Source organism: Antechinus flavipes, chromosome 2 (genome assembly GCF_016432865.1).
Source record: "Antechinus flavipes isolate AdamAnt ecotype Samford, QLD, Australia chromosome 2, AdamAnt_v2, whole genome shotgun sequence".
Lineage (NCBI taxonomy): Eukaryota > Metazoa > Chordata > Mammalia > Dasyuromorphia > Dasyuridae > Antechinus > Antechinus flavipes.
Window position 1 is genome coordinate 592633966 of NC_067399.1, and position 18871 is coordinate 592652836.

The 18871-nt window shown below is 34.8% G+C and overlaps 1 protein-coding gene across 2 annotated transcripts in view; it reads left to right on the plus strand.

Moving 5' to 3' along the window:
• The window catches only part of NHLRC2 (NHL repeat containing 2), a 66370-nt gene that overhangs the window by 687 nt on the left and 46812 nt on the right, over nucleotides 1-18871 (plus strand). The window contains exon 2 of one of the 2 annotated variants that reach the window (XM_051981471.1): nucleotides 6473-6625. In XM_051981471.1, the coding sequence (XP_051837431.1) occupies nucleotides 6473-6625 (153 nt within the window). Of the gene's footprint in view, nucleotides 1-6472; nucleotides 6626-7300; nucleotides 7454-18871 lie in introns of both variants that reach the window. The other variant, XM_051981472.1, reaches the window with a different exon arrangement.

Below are 18871 nucleotides of genomic sequence, written 5' to 3' on the forward strand. Positions count from 1 at the left end.
GAGGCGGTGGGGAGAGGACCGGGAGCTGGGCCTGGCATAGAGGCGGCGCCTAATAAATGCTTATCCACTGTCAGTTAAATCCTCTCCCGCGCCCCACCTCAACCCCGTAGCCTCCCGGTCTTCTGCGTTCCCAGAGGTTTCTTTGGAATCATCAGCCCCTTTTCTCCCGTAGGTCACCTCGGAGGGTATGTTCTGGGGCATTCTGCTAAAATCCAAAGCTAGCCAGCCCCTGCCCTCGGAGAGCTTAGAATCTATACTCGAGCTCAATGGGATTGTAGAGATCTGTCCTTTCGTTTCACTGATTTCCGCACCCCATTGAGGAGTGCGCCCCCTGCTCCGCCCCCTATCGAGTGCCGCCGCTGCTCTGCAACCCACTGAGGGGTGTGCTTATTGCTTTGCATCCCCTCCAGGGTGTCCCCACTGCTGTACTACCCATTGAGGACTGTGCCTACTGCTCTGCACCCCCCTCAAGGGTGCCCCCACTGCTTTGTACCCCATTGAGTGCAACCACTGCTCTGCAACCCACTGAGGGGTGTGCTTATTGCTTTGCATCCCCTCCAGGGTGTCCCCACTGCTCTACTACCCATTGAGGACTGTACCTACTGCTCTGCACCCTCTTCAGGGATACCCTTATTTCTCTGCACTCGATTGAGTGCAACCACTGCTCTGCAACCCACTGAGGGGTGTGCTTATTGCTTTGCATCCCCTCCAGGGTGTCCCCACTGCTCTACTACCCATTGAGGACTGTACCTACTGCTCTGCACCCTCTTCAGGGATACCCTTATTTCTCTGCACCCGATTGAGTGCAACCACTGCTCTGCAACCCATTGAGGACTGTGCCTACTGCTCTGCACCCCCCTCAAGGGTGCCCCCACTGCTCTGTACCCTATTGAGTGCAACCACTGCTCTGCAACCCATTGAGGACTGTGCCTACTGCTCTGCACCCTCCTCAAGGGTGCCCCCATTGCTCTGTACTCTATTGAGTGCAACCATTGCTCTGCAACCCTTTGAGGGGTGTGCCCATTGCACCTTCATTCTTGGGGAACCAGCATCCATTGCTGTTTAACGGAGCTCTTCTTTGGCTCCTGTTGCCTGGCAGAGTGGACAAAGGAGAGGCCTTTTCTAGGTTTGCTGTGATGGAGGAGAACTGAGAGCTCATGCATTGTTAATGCCCTTGAAGTAGCTAGGCTCAATTATCACCCCTTGGAAAGCTGGGACCTGGCCTTTCCCTGGCCACAGGGCCCTTTTGTTTGCCTTGCCAAAACTAGACACCCCTCAGGACTCTCGACTTACCAAGAACAGAGCCAGCTTTTCCTTGACAAAGCCCTAGTGGGTTTTCACAAAGGCATGTTAGTAAGTTCTAGAAGGTGTGTATCTAGAAGATAAGACAAGTATTTATAAAGTATTTATAAAAATTCAGCACTGAGTTAAAACCCTGGGAAGACAAAGCAAGCAGGAAAATAACTCTGCCATCAAACTTCTAGTCTGTAAGCCAGATGGAACCTGAAGAGTCCCTTCCTCTCATTTTACAGATGAAGAAACTGAGGAGAGAGAGAGACACTAAATTACTTTTTTAGTGTCACATAGCTGGTAAATTCATGAGATAAAATTTGAACCCAGATCTACCAGATTCCAATTGTAATGCCCAATCTGTTACATTAGGCTAGTTCTCAGGTTTTCTTAAAAATGGACATTAGAGAGGATACAAATTTCTTGTGTTTTATATAAATCCTACTGTAACTTATACTACTTAAAATAAGTGAATCTGGGGGATTGAAATTTTTTAATGATGATTAATTTTGTTGTAATGATATTTGACTTCTAAAATACCATACCACTAAAGGCCATTGTTTGGAGCTTTGACTTCTGAGAGTCAGGAGAAGCTGAGATTTATTACAGATTGTCCTTTTTTGTTTATATTATTCTCTGCTTCCCATTGTTTTTCTTGCTATAGATAAACATTTCAACATTGTACAATACCAAATTTTAGTAGAACATAATTTGAAATAAAGTAAGGTAGATGCCTTATCAGTTTAGATACTTATAGTTCATGTATCCAAGCTTGTCATATGCTACAAAATCAATTGATATGATCAATTGTTTAGGCAATTGGGGTTAACTGACTTACCCAGGATCACATAGCTAGGAAATGTTAAGTGTCTGAGACCAGATTTGAACTCAGGTCCTCCTGAATTCAAGGTTGGTGCTCTATCCAGTGTGCCATCTTGCTGCTCCAAAGGGAGAACATTTCAAGCATGAAAGAGCCATAAGTGCCAGGCTGAAGAATTTGTATTTCTATAGACTGTGAAGACCTCTGAATACTTTTGAGCATGGGAAGGACATAATTGAAATTGCTTTAGGATGATGATTTTGAGACACTGATTCATGACTATTGGAGAATACAAGCAAGGAGACCAATTATAAAGCTTTGCCAATAGTCCAGTTGAGAAGGTGGTAAGTGCCTGAATTTAGGTGGGAATGGAGTTGGTAGATTTGAGAAAAGTGAATACTTGGTAACTAATTGAATTGGGACAGTGAAAAGAAAAGAATGAAAGGTGACTCAAATTGTAAACTAAAATAATTGGAAAGATGATTATATCCTTTCAATCAGTTAATCAATAATCATTCATTAGGACCTATAGCTTTGCAAGCTCTGTTAGGTGTCAAGAATACAAATATATAAACAGTAAAAACAGGGGTCTTCAAACTACAGCCCGTGGGCCAAAAGCAGCAGCTGAGGATGTTTATCCCCCTCACCCAGGGCTATGAAGTTTCTTTATTTAAAGGCCCACAAAACAAAGTTTTTGTTTTTACTATAGTCCGGCCCTCCAACCGTCTGAGGGACAGTGAACTAGCCCCCTATTTAAAAAGTTTGAGGACCCCTGAGTAAAAAGATCTTGGGTCTTGAGGAGCTTTCATTTCTACCATGGAAGAGAGAGAACAAGGATTCTCTTCCTTATCTGAGAATATGTGTGTGTGTGTGTGTATGTGTATACACACACACACACACACACACACGTAGAGAGAAAGTAGTTAAATGATAGCTTGATAGGGGTCTCTAGAAAGCTCTGGAAAGAAGACTTCATGGTGCTTGAGCTATTCTCTGAGGGAAGAAAAGAATTCTGTGACAAAGAGGGAAGACATTCTGAGTGTTAAAAGATAAAATATTGTATGTAAAGAACATAGAGAAGGCTGGTTTGGCTGTAGAAAGGGTGTAGAAAAGGGAGTAATGTCTGGTGAGATTGTAAAGATAGGTTGATACCAGAAATAGGAAAGTTTGGAGAAGGAATGAATTTAGATATAATATGAAGGATTTCTATTGTAGACATACTGAATTTTGAGATGCCTTTGTGACATCCATTAGGAAGTTGGAAGTGTAAACTTTGAGATTTGAGAGTCAGAAAACCAAGGGCCAAGATAGGCTCTTGGGGAACATAGTTACCAGGAACACAACTAGAGGGCTGACCTTGACCAAAGGGCTACCTCTATCTCAGAGAATTCAGCAGGGGAGAGGTAAAGCAGGCTACCTTTGATTCTCTCATTCTCAGAGAGAAGTTCTGAGAGCCATTAGTGATGACAGAGGATTAATTCCTCTTAAAGAATAGAAAAGATAAAGAAGAGGAATAGGTTTGAAAGAACCATTTTCTGAAGTAGAGTAGAATCAAGAAAGAATAAAAGGATTTCCATGGAGCATAGACAGTCCTGTGGAAATTAGATAATGTGAATTTCTAGTACATTATTGTACAACTTCCTCCAGGAGCATTCAGTAACATGATTATTCCAGGGTTAAGGATAGGCATAGTGAATGATGGAAAGTCATAGGAGCAAAGAATTCAGGGGTAGAAGATAATACTCATTTGAAGTGGTAAACTTCAAGATTAATACTGTATAGAGAGTAGGGTCATCATGATAAGGATAAAGAATAGAGAGGTTTAGGAAGTCAACAGAAGGAGAATGGATAGGAGGTTAGGATCAAAACAAGAAATTTTAGAGTTAAAGGTTTTAGAAAGATTGCTGTTCAATTATCATATACATTCATATAAAGATCAATGATTTCATTGGTGTTGGTGTTCTATATAGATCAAAACTTTTTGACACCTTAATTGACAGTTTAATGAGTTGTTGCCAACAACTGTGGCAATGGTATTCCTATCTAAGTTGTTGGGGTCATTTAAGAAGTCTCTAAACTCAAAATTTTTTTAGAATGCTAAAAATTTTCAGTGTAGTAGGATCTGCTAGACCCTCTTTCTAGCTGGACTAACCTTTGAAAAACCAACAAGTTAGAAAGGAGTATAATTTAATGACTACCAAAAAGTTTATTCTGCTACTTTGTAATCGTCTTTATGCTCCTTATCTGTGTAGCAAAACTTTTTTTTTTTTTTTTTTTTTGGCACAGCAGTGCAATCTAAATCAAATGATCTTGAATCCAAATGAGTGGAATACAAGTTTAATGAAGTATTACTATTTTTTGAAGATTAGGGAATGAGGATATACTAGATGGAATATACAAAAAAAAAGTCTGACTTTTTCCAGGAGGCTTAGCATCTCTACTTGCCATCGCTACTTCTGATTGAGCATTCTCTCAAATTGATAGATACATTGGAACAGAAAGGAGGAATCAACAGACTACTTGACACTTCGAGCCACTGCCTTTTATAACTGCATTGTTTTCCAATGTTTTGAGGTCCAATCTACCTAGTAATATTATTTGTTTCCAGTCTTTCTTGATATTATTCATTGGCTTTCATGTAATTCGTTCACAAATAGTTTGTTATCTGATTCATAGTCTTCCTCTAAATTTGGGGACTCAATATATACCTGAATATCATATCTAATACAATGGCCTCTTAATTTCTCAGTCCTGTCTACTGCAATAAATGTTTTGTTTAACTTAGCCATCAGCAGAGGTAATTATATCTTAAGTCTCACCATTTTCTTTTTTTTTTTCCCATCATAAATGTTTGTTTTTCCACATGTATTTATTTTATTTTTAATTTATAGTATAAAGCAAGCATTTTCATAATATAATATAATTAAAAAGATGATTACACATGGAATTACAAATCTATTATGTACAACTTGCTATTTTAAATATATATTAAAGTGATCATATAATTTTCTTTTTTTCCTTGAATTTTTTTTAATGGTTTCTTTTCCTTATAGCTTTTTATTTATAAGATATATATATATATATATATATATATATATATATATATATATATATATATATATATATATATATATAGGTAATTTTTCAGCGTTGACAGTTGCAAAATCTTTCGTTCCAATTTTCCCCCTCCTTCCCTCTGCCCCCTCCCCCAGATGGCAGGTAGACCAATACATGTTAAATATGATAAAGAATATGTTAAATACAATATATGTATACATGTCCATACAGTTATTTTGCTGCACAAAAAGAATCGGACTTTGAAGTAAGGTCTCACCATTTTCTAATTCATGTTCTCCTGCCTCTTTTATCTTGAACTTTGAAACTTCCTGTCTTCATTTTTTTCTTATTGCCGTACTCTTACCCTGTTATGTTTTTTCCTCCTCCCTTTGTATGACTTCTAGTCCTTCTAAACCTCATTTTTTCCTCATTTTATTATGCTTGCTTTGATATTTATTTCCTTCACGATCTTGCTCCTGTGACCAACCAATTCAACCTTATACTGGTCTCTTTTCATGTATCTTTTATCCCTCTTTCATCATTCATACTCTCTCTCTCTACATACATACATATATGTATATATGTATATATACCATGGGTTTCTCCACCTCCAGCCTTCTCTGCTACTATCCTCCCTCACACAAGTTTTGTTATCTGTCTCAACTGGATTCTTGCTATGATATTGAACTACTTTTAAGTTTGGTGGACTCCTTTGATTGGCTCCCTTATCTTACTCTTGGAAGTGACTATTTGAAATTTTTCCTTCCCTCAAGTCCTTACCATACCACTTCCCCTTCTTTTTTCTGTAGGAAGTTACCCAGCTCTTGCTTTGCTTGAAAGAGAAGTTAACAACCTTTTATTAATCAATGTGCTGGACTCTGTGCTAGCCAAGTACTAGTGAAATGTGAACAAAAATGAAACAATCCCTGTTCCTACCAAGTTTGTATTTTCTTGTGGAATGACATATACACATTTTTATGTTTCTTGGTAGCAAAAGCTTTTTAATCAAACACATTTATTGTGTATGGTAATTATGTTTTAGGAGCTCAGGATACAAAGTCAGAAGTGAAACAGTCTTTGCTCACAGAGTCTACACCTAATATAGATATGTACAAAAATCCATACAAAACCATAAACAGATGCATCTCAGTTGAACATGCCTTAAATCAGAAATTTGAGTTGCCTCTTAAAATTTTTGGCCTGTTGTACTAAAATTATTTTAAAGACCATTTTATTTTTTCTTTACTGTTTTAGTTGAATTATCTATTTATATTACAACTAAAAATTCTTTTATATTAATTTCAGGATTAGAATGGCTGAATACAGAGGGTTCCATTTCTGTCTATAAGGATCTTTGTGGAAAAGTAGTAGTCCTGGATTTCTTTACTTACTGCTGCATCAACTGCATCCACCTGTTACCTGATCTTCATGCATTAGAACACAAATACACTGATAAAGGTATTGTATTTCAGTTAGCTACTAAGAAAATTTCCTGGCAAGTGTAAAGGAAGTATAGTTGAGTCATTTATTTGTGGATGACTAAACATTTGGCAAGACTTCAATGATTCTTGAAGTAATTTTTGATCTCTGCTAATCTAAAGAGAGCACTCCATATTCTTATTAAAACTTTTCATAAAGGGTTAAGTTTAATTACTGTGATCCGTCTAATAAGAGGAACAACCTTTTATTAATCAATGTGCTGGACTCTGTGCTAGCCAAGTACTAGTGAAATGTGAACAAAAATGAAACAATCCCTGTTCCTACCAAGTTTGTATTTTCTTGTGGAATGACATATACACATTTTTATGTTTCTTGGTAGCAAAAGCTTTTTAATCAAACACATTTATTGTGTATGGTAATTATGTTTTAGGAGCTCAGGATACAAAGTCAGAAGTGAAACAGTCTTTGCTCACAGAGTCTACACCTAATATAGATATGTACAAAAATCCATACAAAACCATAAACAGATGCATCTCAGTTGAACATGCCTTAAATCAGAAATTTGAGTTGCCTCTTAAAATTTTTGGCCTGTTGTACTAAAATTATTTTAAAGACCATTTTATTTTTTCTTTACTGTTTTAGTTGAATTATCTATTTATATTACAACTAAAAATTCTTTTATATTAATTTCAGGATTAGAATGGCTGAATACAGAGGGTTCCATTTCTGTCTATAAGGATCTTTGTGGAAAAGTAGTAGTCCTGGATTTCTTTACTTACTGCTGCATCAACTGCATCCACCTGTTACCTGATCTTCATGCATTAGAACACAAATACACTGATAAAGGTATTGTATTTCAGTTAGCTACTAAGAAAATTTCCTGGCAAGTGTAAAGGAAGTATAGTTGAGTCATTTATTTGTGGATGACTAAACATTTGGCAAGACTTCAATGATTCTTGAAGTAATTTTTGATCTCTGCTAATCTAAAGAGAGCACTCCATATTCTTATTAAAACTTTTCATAAAGGGTTAAGTTTAATTACTGTGATCCGTCTAATAAGAGGACCAACATTTTAGAGCATCATTTCATCCTACCTTATAATTGCAAATGATTCCAAGATCAGTATAGCTTTTGTTTTCCTACTATATGCTCAAACTTATTTTTAAATGTTTTTAAATTTAAAAAACCACTTATAACTTTTGTTCTTGACTACATTATGGTACAATTTTTAATTCAGTGTTATTGTTGCCTACTTAAATATAATTTGGCTCAGATTGTAAATACTATAAAATATTATAACAGTTACCTTTTCTTTGGTCACAGCCATATATAAAATGTGTTTTGTGAAACCCAGTATTTCCCAGTGTGGTGATCTTCCCTAGCATGTAAATAGATATTAAACAACATGCAAAATATTTGAGAAAACCTCACAGAATGGAGTAAAGGAAGATTATGAGGAGTAGGAAAGTTGGAGGGAATGTACCAAAAGGAAAAGTAGCAGGTACAATAAAACTTAAATTAATTGAATTAGTTAGATGATAGAGAATTGCAATTTATTATGGTTTGTAAATTAACAATAATGGAAAGAATTTTGGACCCCAATTAGAAGACTGAGTTGTACTTTTGACTATGATATTATAGATTTATGACTTTGGGATGATTCTGTCATCTATAAAATGGGGATTGGATTAAGTGATTTCTAAGGGCTCTTCCAATTCTAAAAGTCAATAATTCATTATAGAATGTAATTTTGATCTTTCTTCGGTGATTGAGAATTTTATGGTTCCTGAAGGATCATTTTTATGAATACCTATTACATAGTATTATATATATTGAATATATAAGAAATCCCTCCCCTCCTTCCCCCCCAACCCCCCAATGCCAGAATAATACCTAGGAATTGTTTATTTTAAACCTCTACTTTCAGATTTTTCTTCCGTCATTGGCTTCTTGATTGATAAAAAGATAATTTCAGAGAAAAAATTCTAATTTATTTTTAATGGGGTTCCCTATTACCTCCAGGATCAAAAACAAACTCCTCTGACATTTAAAGCTCTTTGCAACTTAGATACAACCTACCTTTCAAAATGTTTTCATTATTCTCTTTTGAATACTTGATATCCAAACTGACCTTCTTGCTATTCCTTACAATTGACAGTCCATTCCTGCCTTTGTGCATTTGCAAACAGGTTGTCCCTTTAGCCCACTGAGTGTTTTTTATTCCTGTAATTGTATAGACTGTTTCTTATGCCCAGAATGTACCCCTTTCCTACCTTAACTGTAAGTTCCTTGAGGGAAAGGATTATTTCACTTGAATTTAGTGTTTAGTGTCAGGTATATAGTAGCCTGACTAATTGATTCAAATAGTTTTTATTTAACTAAAGAGAAGAAAGAAAAAAAGGAAGTTTATAATACTTAAGAAAGCATTATCTCTGGAAAGTCCAATTTACATAAAAATGAATGACATCTTAAAAGTTTAGAGGAGAAAAGATGAGGATTGGCAGAAACAATTAGGAACTGCTTATATATTGATTTCATATCATTTTGGAATATGTAGTCATCACTATACTTTGCAAAAATAGGTGGGAAGATATGTTTCTTGAAGAATTTAAAATAAACTTTTGTTTAAAGGATAACTGATAATTAATGCTTATTCAAACCACTTCTTAGTCCTTCATGTGTTAAAATCATAATTTTATTTGGCTATTCAAGGAATTCAGTTTATACCGTAATTGTTTTTAAGCAAATATATTTGCACAATAAAAATATCAAAAAAAAATTACCTCTATTAATTATATCTTAAAACACCAACTTGCAAGTAGTCATTGGCTGTTTGCTAGATATTTTACAAATATTTTGTTCCTTAATCTGTATTTGTGGAATAGACTAGATAAGGGAGAATCAGAAATAATGAAATTCAGTTAACTCAGTATTTGATTTAGCCTAAAAGTATAAATTATTAAGTGAAGTAATTTAGATTTAGATTAGAACTAGAAAGCAGTTATTCTACCATATTCCTTAACAAATTCAAAATGTATAAGTGACCTGAATATTAAAAATGAAAAATTAGAAGAGAAGCAAATCATATTCCTAGCCAATGGAATGCATCCTTTCTTACCTCTGCCACTTAGAATCCTTGATTTTACAAGGCTTAGCTTATGCTATCTAATAGATGAGATCTTTCCTGATCTTCTCTTCCTCCCACTCTGCCCTGTGTCTCACTAGCTCCTAATGTCTCCCCATCACAATATCTTCTGTTTATTTTGTACATATTTTGTATTTATATGTGTACATGTTGCCCTAAAGTACTATAAGATAAATTCCTTGCCAAACAAGGGGAAAAAGTAATGGATAAAATAGATAATTTTGATTACATGAAAAAGAAAGTCAGTCTATAGGATTAAGGATCTACTATGTAACCAATATGTATAGCTAAGTGCATAGTGGATAGAATGCTGATCCCGGAGTCAGGAACATTCATCTTCCTGAATTCAGATCTGGATTCAGACACTTAATAGCTATGTGACTCAAGGAAATTCATTGTACCCCATTTACCTCAGTTTCCTCATTTATAAAATGAGCTCGAGAAGGAAATGATACTCTAGTGTCTTTGCCAAGAAAACCCCAAGTAGGAGAATGAAATTAGATATGACTGAAAACAACTGAACAGTAGCAATAAATGTAATCAACATTGTTATAGACAGTGGTATTATTATGAATGCCAAGAATGAAATACTTTCTGCTCATTGAGCTTACATTCTAATGGAGGAAAGAACAAATACATATAAAAATATATACTGCAAAACAATAAAGTTACTTAATAAACGCACAAAGAAGCTAAATACAAGATGGTTTGGGAGGAAGAGCATTACTAGTTTGGGGTTCAGGAAAGGCTTTGCAGAACATGATGCCACTTCTGCACCTTTAAGAAAGAGAAGAACTCAGAGAAGGTAGTAAGAAAGAAATGTGTTGAAGGCAAGGGGGACCGTTTTTGTGAACAAAAATATACAAACCACAGACACACACATACAAATTAATACATTTAAAGTAAGAAGGAAAATGCTTAATTGGAGAAAAAAAATCTTTGTATCAGATATCTCTTATAAGGGTTCAGTCATCCAAGTTATGAAGACAACTAATAGAAATATATAAGACCAAAAGCCATTGATCAGTAGAGAAGTGATCAAAGGATGTGAATAAGTTTTCAAAAGAATTACAAATTGTTTATTAACTAATCTTTGTGGTTCAGAGTCAATGAATTTCCCTTTTTATATTAGGACTACCCATTCCAACCCTATATTCTATCCTCCTCAAATTTCTAGGTTGTTTGCTCCAGACCCCCACCCCTTCCTTAACACTCTTTCCAATGTGCTCCGTTCTCATTTTAATAAACCTTCTTTCATCTCAAGCATCACATTCTTTCCATCTTGTACTTAGTTACACCATTCTATAGTATTGTGTAAAACTTCTCTCATATATCTTGACATGTGGGTCCAGGAAGGATGAGCAGCTTTTATTCTTTGCTGCTACTTTTGAACCATTTTTCTTTTAACATTCACTTCAACTCTATCCCAGCTTCTTAAAACTGTGGTTTGTGACCCTGTATGGAATCTTGTAACTGAATATAGGGGTTGTGAAATTGTGGTTTGTTATCAATAGATATTTGGTTTGTATACCTATTTTATATATCTGTTTAACCACGGTCATATAAAAATTTCTCAGACAAAAAAGAAGTGAGAGTAGAAAAAGTTTAAGAAGCTCTGAACAATATCACTTTCTCTATATCTGGCCCTAATTATCTCCTAGCTCTCAGATTTTTCTTTTTTGAGTTCAATACCTGGATCACAGTATTCCTCTTTGTTCCAATACCTACTCTTATATTTGAAGCATTAAATATATATAGGCTCACTTCCTCTCAGTATTTCAGTAAGATGGCACAGAAACTAAAATGCCTCTAGCAGGAAAGTATAATAGTTCTATTTCTAATGATGAGAAGATTATAAATTTATATTAAGAGAAGCAGTTACACCTAAAGTTTATCATATGTAACTTCTTTGGGTTTTTACTAAATAAATTCTGTTTTCTTTGGATCAAAATGCCTTTTCACATCATTATCTGATATGACTGTTCTTATCTGCAGTGGTACTATTTCTGTTCTTGAAGTGGCATTCCGTAGACTATTTAAAATTCCGGTGGATATTCAGTCCATGTTATCAGTAAGCCAAAAATGGTCAGCTGTGTGAGAAAGTACTTATTAATTCAAAAATAGCCTGAACAAGCATTAATTTTATAACTAACCTTCCTTCTCTAAAAAATAAAGCTTTAAAACCATGTACATACTCTTACAGGAATTAATCACAATCATCTTTACTGTGAGGATAAAAGGAAATTTATAAATTTTAAGAGACCTAGCTAGCTACCAAATTATAGTATTGGATGGTTCTAATGTTGAAAGATTTTTTTAAGTTGCTTGTGTTAACTGCTCTAATTTATAATAATTCAACAAGTATTTGTAGCAAACTGACCTGTACCTACTTTTTTATGCTATCCAGTCACCCTCAAACAATGTTTTTTGTAAGGATATAATGATTCTATATAATTTCCTAATTCCCACAATTAACTTGTCAACCATTGATAGAGCAAAAAATAGTTTACTAAATGCAGTTTATTCCTGTTTTTATAAAAGCAAATCTCTTTTTGGCAAATAAATTAAGAGCCTCCTTTTTAAAAGGGTTTTGCAAAGCATTTATATCTGTGAGTTTAAATTAGCTAGATTTAACAAAATGTAACTAAAGCAACTTGCATTTTGGTTGGGAAAAATGATTAATTGCCAAATGAATGATTTTTTTTTAAATGCTATGGAATAAAAGTTTGAATGCTAATATGGAATAAATACTTTTACTACTACTGAGTGAATATAGGTATCTATATATAGTAAAACAACATGACAAACATTTTTGTTAAATATATAAAACAAGGTATAGATATTTTAATATAATATATTTCTAAAATATAGAGAGGTTTTGTAGGGAGGAGGCAAAGATTTGAGTAATGCAAGTCCTTTCCTAGAGTACAGTTGTGAAAAAATGCCATGGTACCAGTGCCTTTTCTTGTAAGTCCTGTTCTGAATTGGTTAAAAGAGGCCTCGATCAGTCCCATTAACCCAGAATATTGGATGCATTGCCATATCTTTCTCCTCTCACTTACTGTTCTTCTTTCTCACTAATCTGTTTCTCTTTTCCGCTTTGCCTTTAATAGTTGGAGGAAATAAGAATTATTTTTCTAATTATTGTTTCAGCTATAGAAAAGAAGAAAGATAGGACAATGATGACATATTCTGTACTTCTCTGCCTCCCTATCACAGGAATAATCTTTTCTCTTGCTACTCCTATAACATTTTGAGTTGGTAGAAACCACTTCATAGGATGGCTCATCAGTTTCCAGACCCCACTTTTCCAAAAGCAACTTATTTGTAGTTTATGAATGAAAAGTCAGTTCATTTATATAGAAAAATAGAATAATCCTTAAAATTTGATTTTTCAGGAGCATATTTTCTTTATTTTCTTAAATAATTACATGCCGTTTCAGTTTTTTAGAACTCTAAAAACAGGTACCTAAAATAGGAAAGTTGAAATGTTATATAAAATTTAGCCAGCTTATACAATACTTTAAACTGACAATACAGTTAAAATCAAATGTATTATGGTAGCAAACGATTGGAGGAAAAAAAGTAGACGCCCATCAATCAGGAAATGGCATATTTTGTTACACAAATAATATTATGGGGCAAGAAATGATGAATGTGATGAATACAAAGAAGCATGAAAAGATTTGCATGAAATGATATAGATTAAAGTAAGCAGAGCTAACAGAACAATATACATTATGACCACAGTAATGTAGACCAAACCACAAAAAGTCAAAAGTGAATATTGAGAATTTATAAAGAGCAAACAAGGATTGAAAGAAGAAATAGAAGACATCTTACCTCATCCCCTTGCAGCGTGGGATATCCACAATTGTATATTAAAAATATTTTAATACTTTTTTCAATGTATTGAAGATACATACTGATTTTTTCCCCTTTTTTGTTTTAAAAATATTATTTATGATGGGAGGGTTCTTTGGAAGGGGGAAAATATTTATTTCACAATAACATAAAAAACAAAAGACATCAACTTATTTTTAAATAAAAAAATCTTATATAATTTTTGTCAAATTCTTGTGTTATCTCCATTACCCATATTCTTCCATAAACCCATTCTTCTTTATGCAAGTATTTTTATTGAAAATATTTGACTAGATTAATTACTAAACTTGCAAAAAATTTCTTGACCAGTGATTAGATAGTATGTCCATTTTGAGTCTTCTGGAATCATAATTGGTCATTGTGTTCATCAGAGGTGGATTCTGCCCACCTTATTCTTTACTTGTACATTTTGAAGTCTTTCCAGATTTCTCTGAAACCATCCTTTGTCATTTTTTTTTTTTTTACAGCATGCATTCATTCAAATACACAACTTGTTCTGTCATTTCTTTTGTGATGGATACCCCCTCAGTAAACTGCTATAAATATTTTTATGCATGCATCCTTAGAGTTTGTTTTGCTTAAGACCAGTCCCTCCTTTAATCTGTCTTTCATCTTACCCTTTCCTTCTGTTAAGCATTTGTCTTAATTTTTGTATCCTTATTCCTTATCTTGCATAATGCATATTGTGATGATAATTAAAATATATAAAGATTTAATTCAATAAGATTTATTTTATCACCTATATAGGTCACTAAATTAGGTACTGGGAATACAAAGACAAAAAACAATCCTTGTTGGTAGAGTGCTTCCATTCTATTAGATAATACATTATATTGATGGAAGTAATTGGAAGGTAGTTTGAGGATGGTGACAACACAAAACCCTGAAAGGATAAGGATCAGGAGCGGATGAAGGAGCCCATAGGCCTTAATTTTTAAAGTAGGGAGCCAAGTCCTAATTAGCAGCAGGAAAATGAATGCTAAAGTTTGTGATTGGAGATCATTTGGAATGGCCACTGTGATGAGTTTCAATGTCAGGAAAGAGTTAAAAGAATTTCCATGTAGTAACAAAGATCCAGTTGAGATTCAGAAACATAAGTTTTTCATGAACTTTCTGAGTTGGCAGCTGCATGTGACTTTCTCCAGTCTCATTTTAACAATTGAGTAAGAATGGAAAATTTAGATGATGGAGGTAACTCAGAATTGGGATTTGATGATATCTGAATGGTTGAAGGACATGGGGGCAAGACATACAAGGGCAGATAATGGCATACTGTATAATGGATATGGTCAACTATAAGGTGAAGTATATGAAGAGGCTAAATAAGGGTTAATGGACTGGTCAAGGAAGATTATTGGGATAGAGATTATAGTGAGGGTGAAGAACAAATTAGGAAGACAGATGGAGAAGATTATGATTAAGGAGGGGATTTTCAATTTAGGAAAGCCCATTTAGGAGTGATGGTGAAATCTAAAGTGTGGTCTCTCTAGTGGCTTAAGTGAAATTTAGATTCAGTTCATCACAGATGAGAATATTTAAGAACTGGAAGAATAGCATGACAATGGTGATAATGACACAAGTTAAAAGTAGCTTTGAGGATCCAGGAAAGTGCCTTAATTCTTCCCCTACATCATGGGTCAGGTAGTTTTCAGTATTTGAGAAAGTATCCAAGAATACAGTGTCTTAAAGAGAGAGCCATAAGTTTGAAGTTTGAAAGTAGGAGGAAGGAAGTATAAGGACAAAAAGGAGTTTGGTGTTTTGGGGGATTTTTTTTTCCTTTTAATAGAATAAATCTTCTGTGTTGTCCATCTAGTTTCATGTGATAGTGTGGACAAAAGGAATTCTTCATCCACTTGACTGGGTATTAGTAAGTTAAATTTTGAGGGTTGAAATAATTTTGAGGGCTTGACAGTTTGGGGCTCAGTGCAAACTGCTCAATTCCATCTTCAAACAGGAAAATTTAGAGGACTTTACCAATTAGAGAGGATCTATTAACAGAGGTCCTCCATGATATTTTTAACAAATTGATTCCTTCCTCTTAACCTTACTTTAGCATAGATCATAATTTCCTTACAGGAGAGGTAGGAGCTGGTTCCCTACATTATTAAGTCAGCCACAGTCCAGTGAGTAAGCAGAAAATTGGGTGATACTTTTCTGATTAGACCTTTCAGATTCTAGGAGTCTGTGTTTGTCAGTGAGGCACACTATAACTTCCTCTTCAACTTTAACCATTATTTGACCCATCACTGAGAAAATTTTATAAGAGTATCTGTTCCCAAAAGATTTGTTAATCAAAGTATCATGGTCATGGTTCAGTTTTGTTTCCTCACTTGAGGGAATTATAAGCTTGAGGAAAAGGTCAGTGTCTGATACTTTTATATTCTTCCTCCACATACCCAGTGATGAAAACAACATTTGGTAAAATGTGTGGTTGATTAATTTCTTGAAGACCTTAGGTATCAGTCAGTTTATTGGAAACTATATGTAAGTCATTCCAAATGCTGAATTTCAAATGTGCAGTATAGATTGAAGTCCTGCATCACTCAGTAGAAATCACTGTGGTCAAGGTAGATTTAATGGAAGTAGAATTTAAGAATGAAGAATCAAAGCTGGACTTTGAAGAAAAAAATAAAATTTAAATATAAGGAAAGGTATTCCAGGAAAAAAGAACTGACTGCATGACTAAAAATACAAAGTTATAGACAAGTTGAATAAATAATCTAATATAAAGTGCTCAATTGATCATGATGATGACAAGTGAATTAAAATTGTTTTTCACATGGGAATATTGATGTAATATTCCATAGATTATCTGGATCTTGTTGTCTCATATTTGGAAGATCAATTTTCTACTTATTTCTAGGCCCACCGCTCAAACATTTGCATTTCTCTTTGTACCTTTTTAAAAACTGGTGCAATTTTATTTTGTTATCTGCCTAAAAATAACTCTTGCCTCTTTCCAGGATTCCTCCATCACCTCTTACTACCCATCTTTTTACCTGTAGTGCAATTGTTACATATCTTAAGTGCCCCTTTTGTTAGAGTGGACCAAACTTTTTCCTCCCTCCTATGTCAGTGGGACATAAGTTTGGCAAATCTTCCCAAGCCAAAAAGATTTTAAGTATGGCACAGGTGATAGACTATTTTTTGTCCAAGAACTGGCCTAGCATAATTCAAGAGGCATATCACCAGAACATCCGGTACCAGTTGATGGGATTTTGTTTGTTTTGTAGCCTCTGCAGTTTATAAAGACCCTCTATTAAGTTGTAGAAAGGCAGATGACAGGTATTTGTGTAGGGAGTTTGGTCCCTGAAGTGCTGAAGTAAGTTAAATATATTCTCATTTGATCCTCAAAATGATTGAAGCATGGGGTAATATAGATTTCATTTTCCCCCTTTTTATATATGAGGAAATAAAAAAAAAAAGCAACTTATCAAGATCAAAAAATTAATGTGAGAGCTGGAGGCAAGTTCAGGTCTTCCTGGCTCAAAATCCAGGGTTCTTCCTATCATATCACATAATTAGAAGTTTAAGAGTTCCAGAGAGGACATCATTTCAGTAGGACTCCAAAGAGTAAGAGAAGGCTTCCTGAAGAAACACGCATAGTATAAATAAATTATTTTAGACACTTAGGGCAAGTGTTACTTCATGGTGTCTGCCCTCCTGATATCCATGCCCCCAGACCATGTACCACCGTCATATCTTGAAGCCATGGTACAGGATGAGAATCTTAAGCAGTCTTAGTACGGCATTTATGTCACAGGGCACTGGATTGGAGTTAAGAAGACTTGAGTTCAAATGTGGCCTTAGACCCTTATTAGCTATGTGACCCTGGGCAGTTCTTTTTTCCTCAAGTTTTCTCATCTGTAAATTGAAGATGATAATAGCACTTGCTCCCAGAAGTATGGTAAGGATCAAATGAGATGATAATTGTAGCAAAGTGGCACATATATGGGCTCTATAAATGTTAGCTGTTATTATTAAGCAAGCATTTATTAAGTACCTAGACATTAAGGGTGCCTAGTCTTATCCTCAAGGAGTTTACAGTCTATTAAAAGAGACAACAAATACATATACAAACACAAGGTAATTTTGAGGAGGGAAAGAACAGGTGAAAGAGAGAAATCATCTCACTTTAGTTTTCTCATTTATAAAATGAGGGAACTGAACTAAATGGTCTCTCAGGTCATTGATAATAACACTCACTTAAATTTATGTAACATTGTATGGTTTTCAGAGAGCTCTTGCATATGTTGTCTCATTTGAACCTCAGAATAGCCCTGTAAGGGAGTCAGGGCAGATCACCATATCCCTATTTATACTAAGAAAAGTGAGCTTTAGAGCAAGTAAATGACTGGAAAAGCAGATCTGAACTAGAACTCAGGTATTCGATTCTTATTGCGATATTGCTTTTTCTATTCAATAACTTGGAGTTACTAGGGAATGAATACTTTATTTTCTTTTTGAAGGTGAATGGGCTAAGAGCTATGCTCAAAGTCACATAGTAAGAAGGATTTGAAGCCAAAAAAAAGGCCATTTGATTGCTCCATGGTTCCATCTTCCCTCAGTCTCCTATTGCAATTCAATCTGCATCTATAATCTGACTCTGACAATGGTTTCCAGGCCAACTCAAGTGATATTCTTTAGCCACTAGTTTTCTGCTATTAAGAACATCTAAATCAGATCAATTCTTCATTCAATCTAGCATTCTGAGATAACATAGGGTAGGAGAAATTACATTTACTTAGGATTCAAATCATCTCCCTCTCATTTCTATATCTACCTACCCACCTCATGAGGACCTACCTACCTTATGAGGATCAAATGAGATAATGTATAGAAAGAACTTTGCAAATCTTAATTTTCTCACAATTGACTGAAAAGTATAGAGAATAGAAAATCCAACTATGCTTACAATTTGTTGGTTACAAAAAAGTATTTTACCCATAACAAAGTGGCTCTCCAGAAGTTGTCCAAAAACCTATCTGTTTCTGAACATATGTTAAGATTGTACAAGATCACTTGATAGTTATAACCAAAGAATTTTGCAGTCATCTTCTCATTATCAAATATCAAGGGAGGGTAAATCAAACAAAAAGACATAAATCACAAAAGTGTTCTTTCCCGTCATGCCTGGACCCAGCATTAACTAGAGAGAGAGAGAGAGAGTGGACTGGATTGCTTTAGAGAAATTGCATTATCAGCCAACTAACATTGTCTAAGCACTCACATGC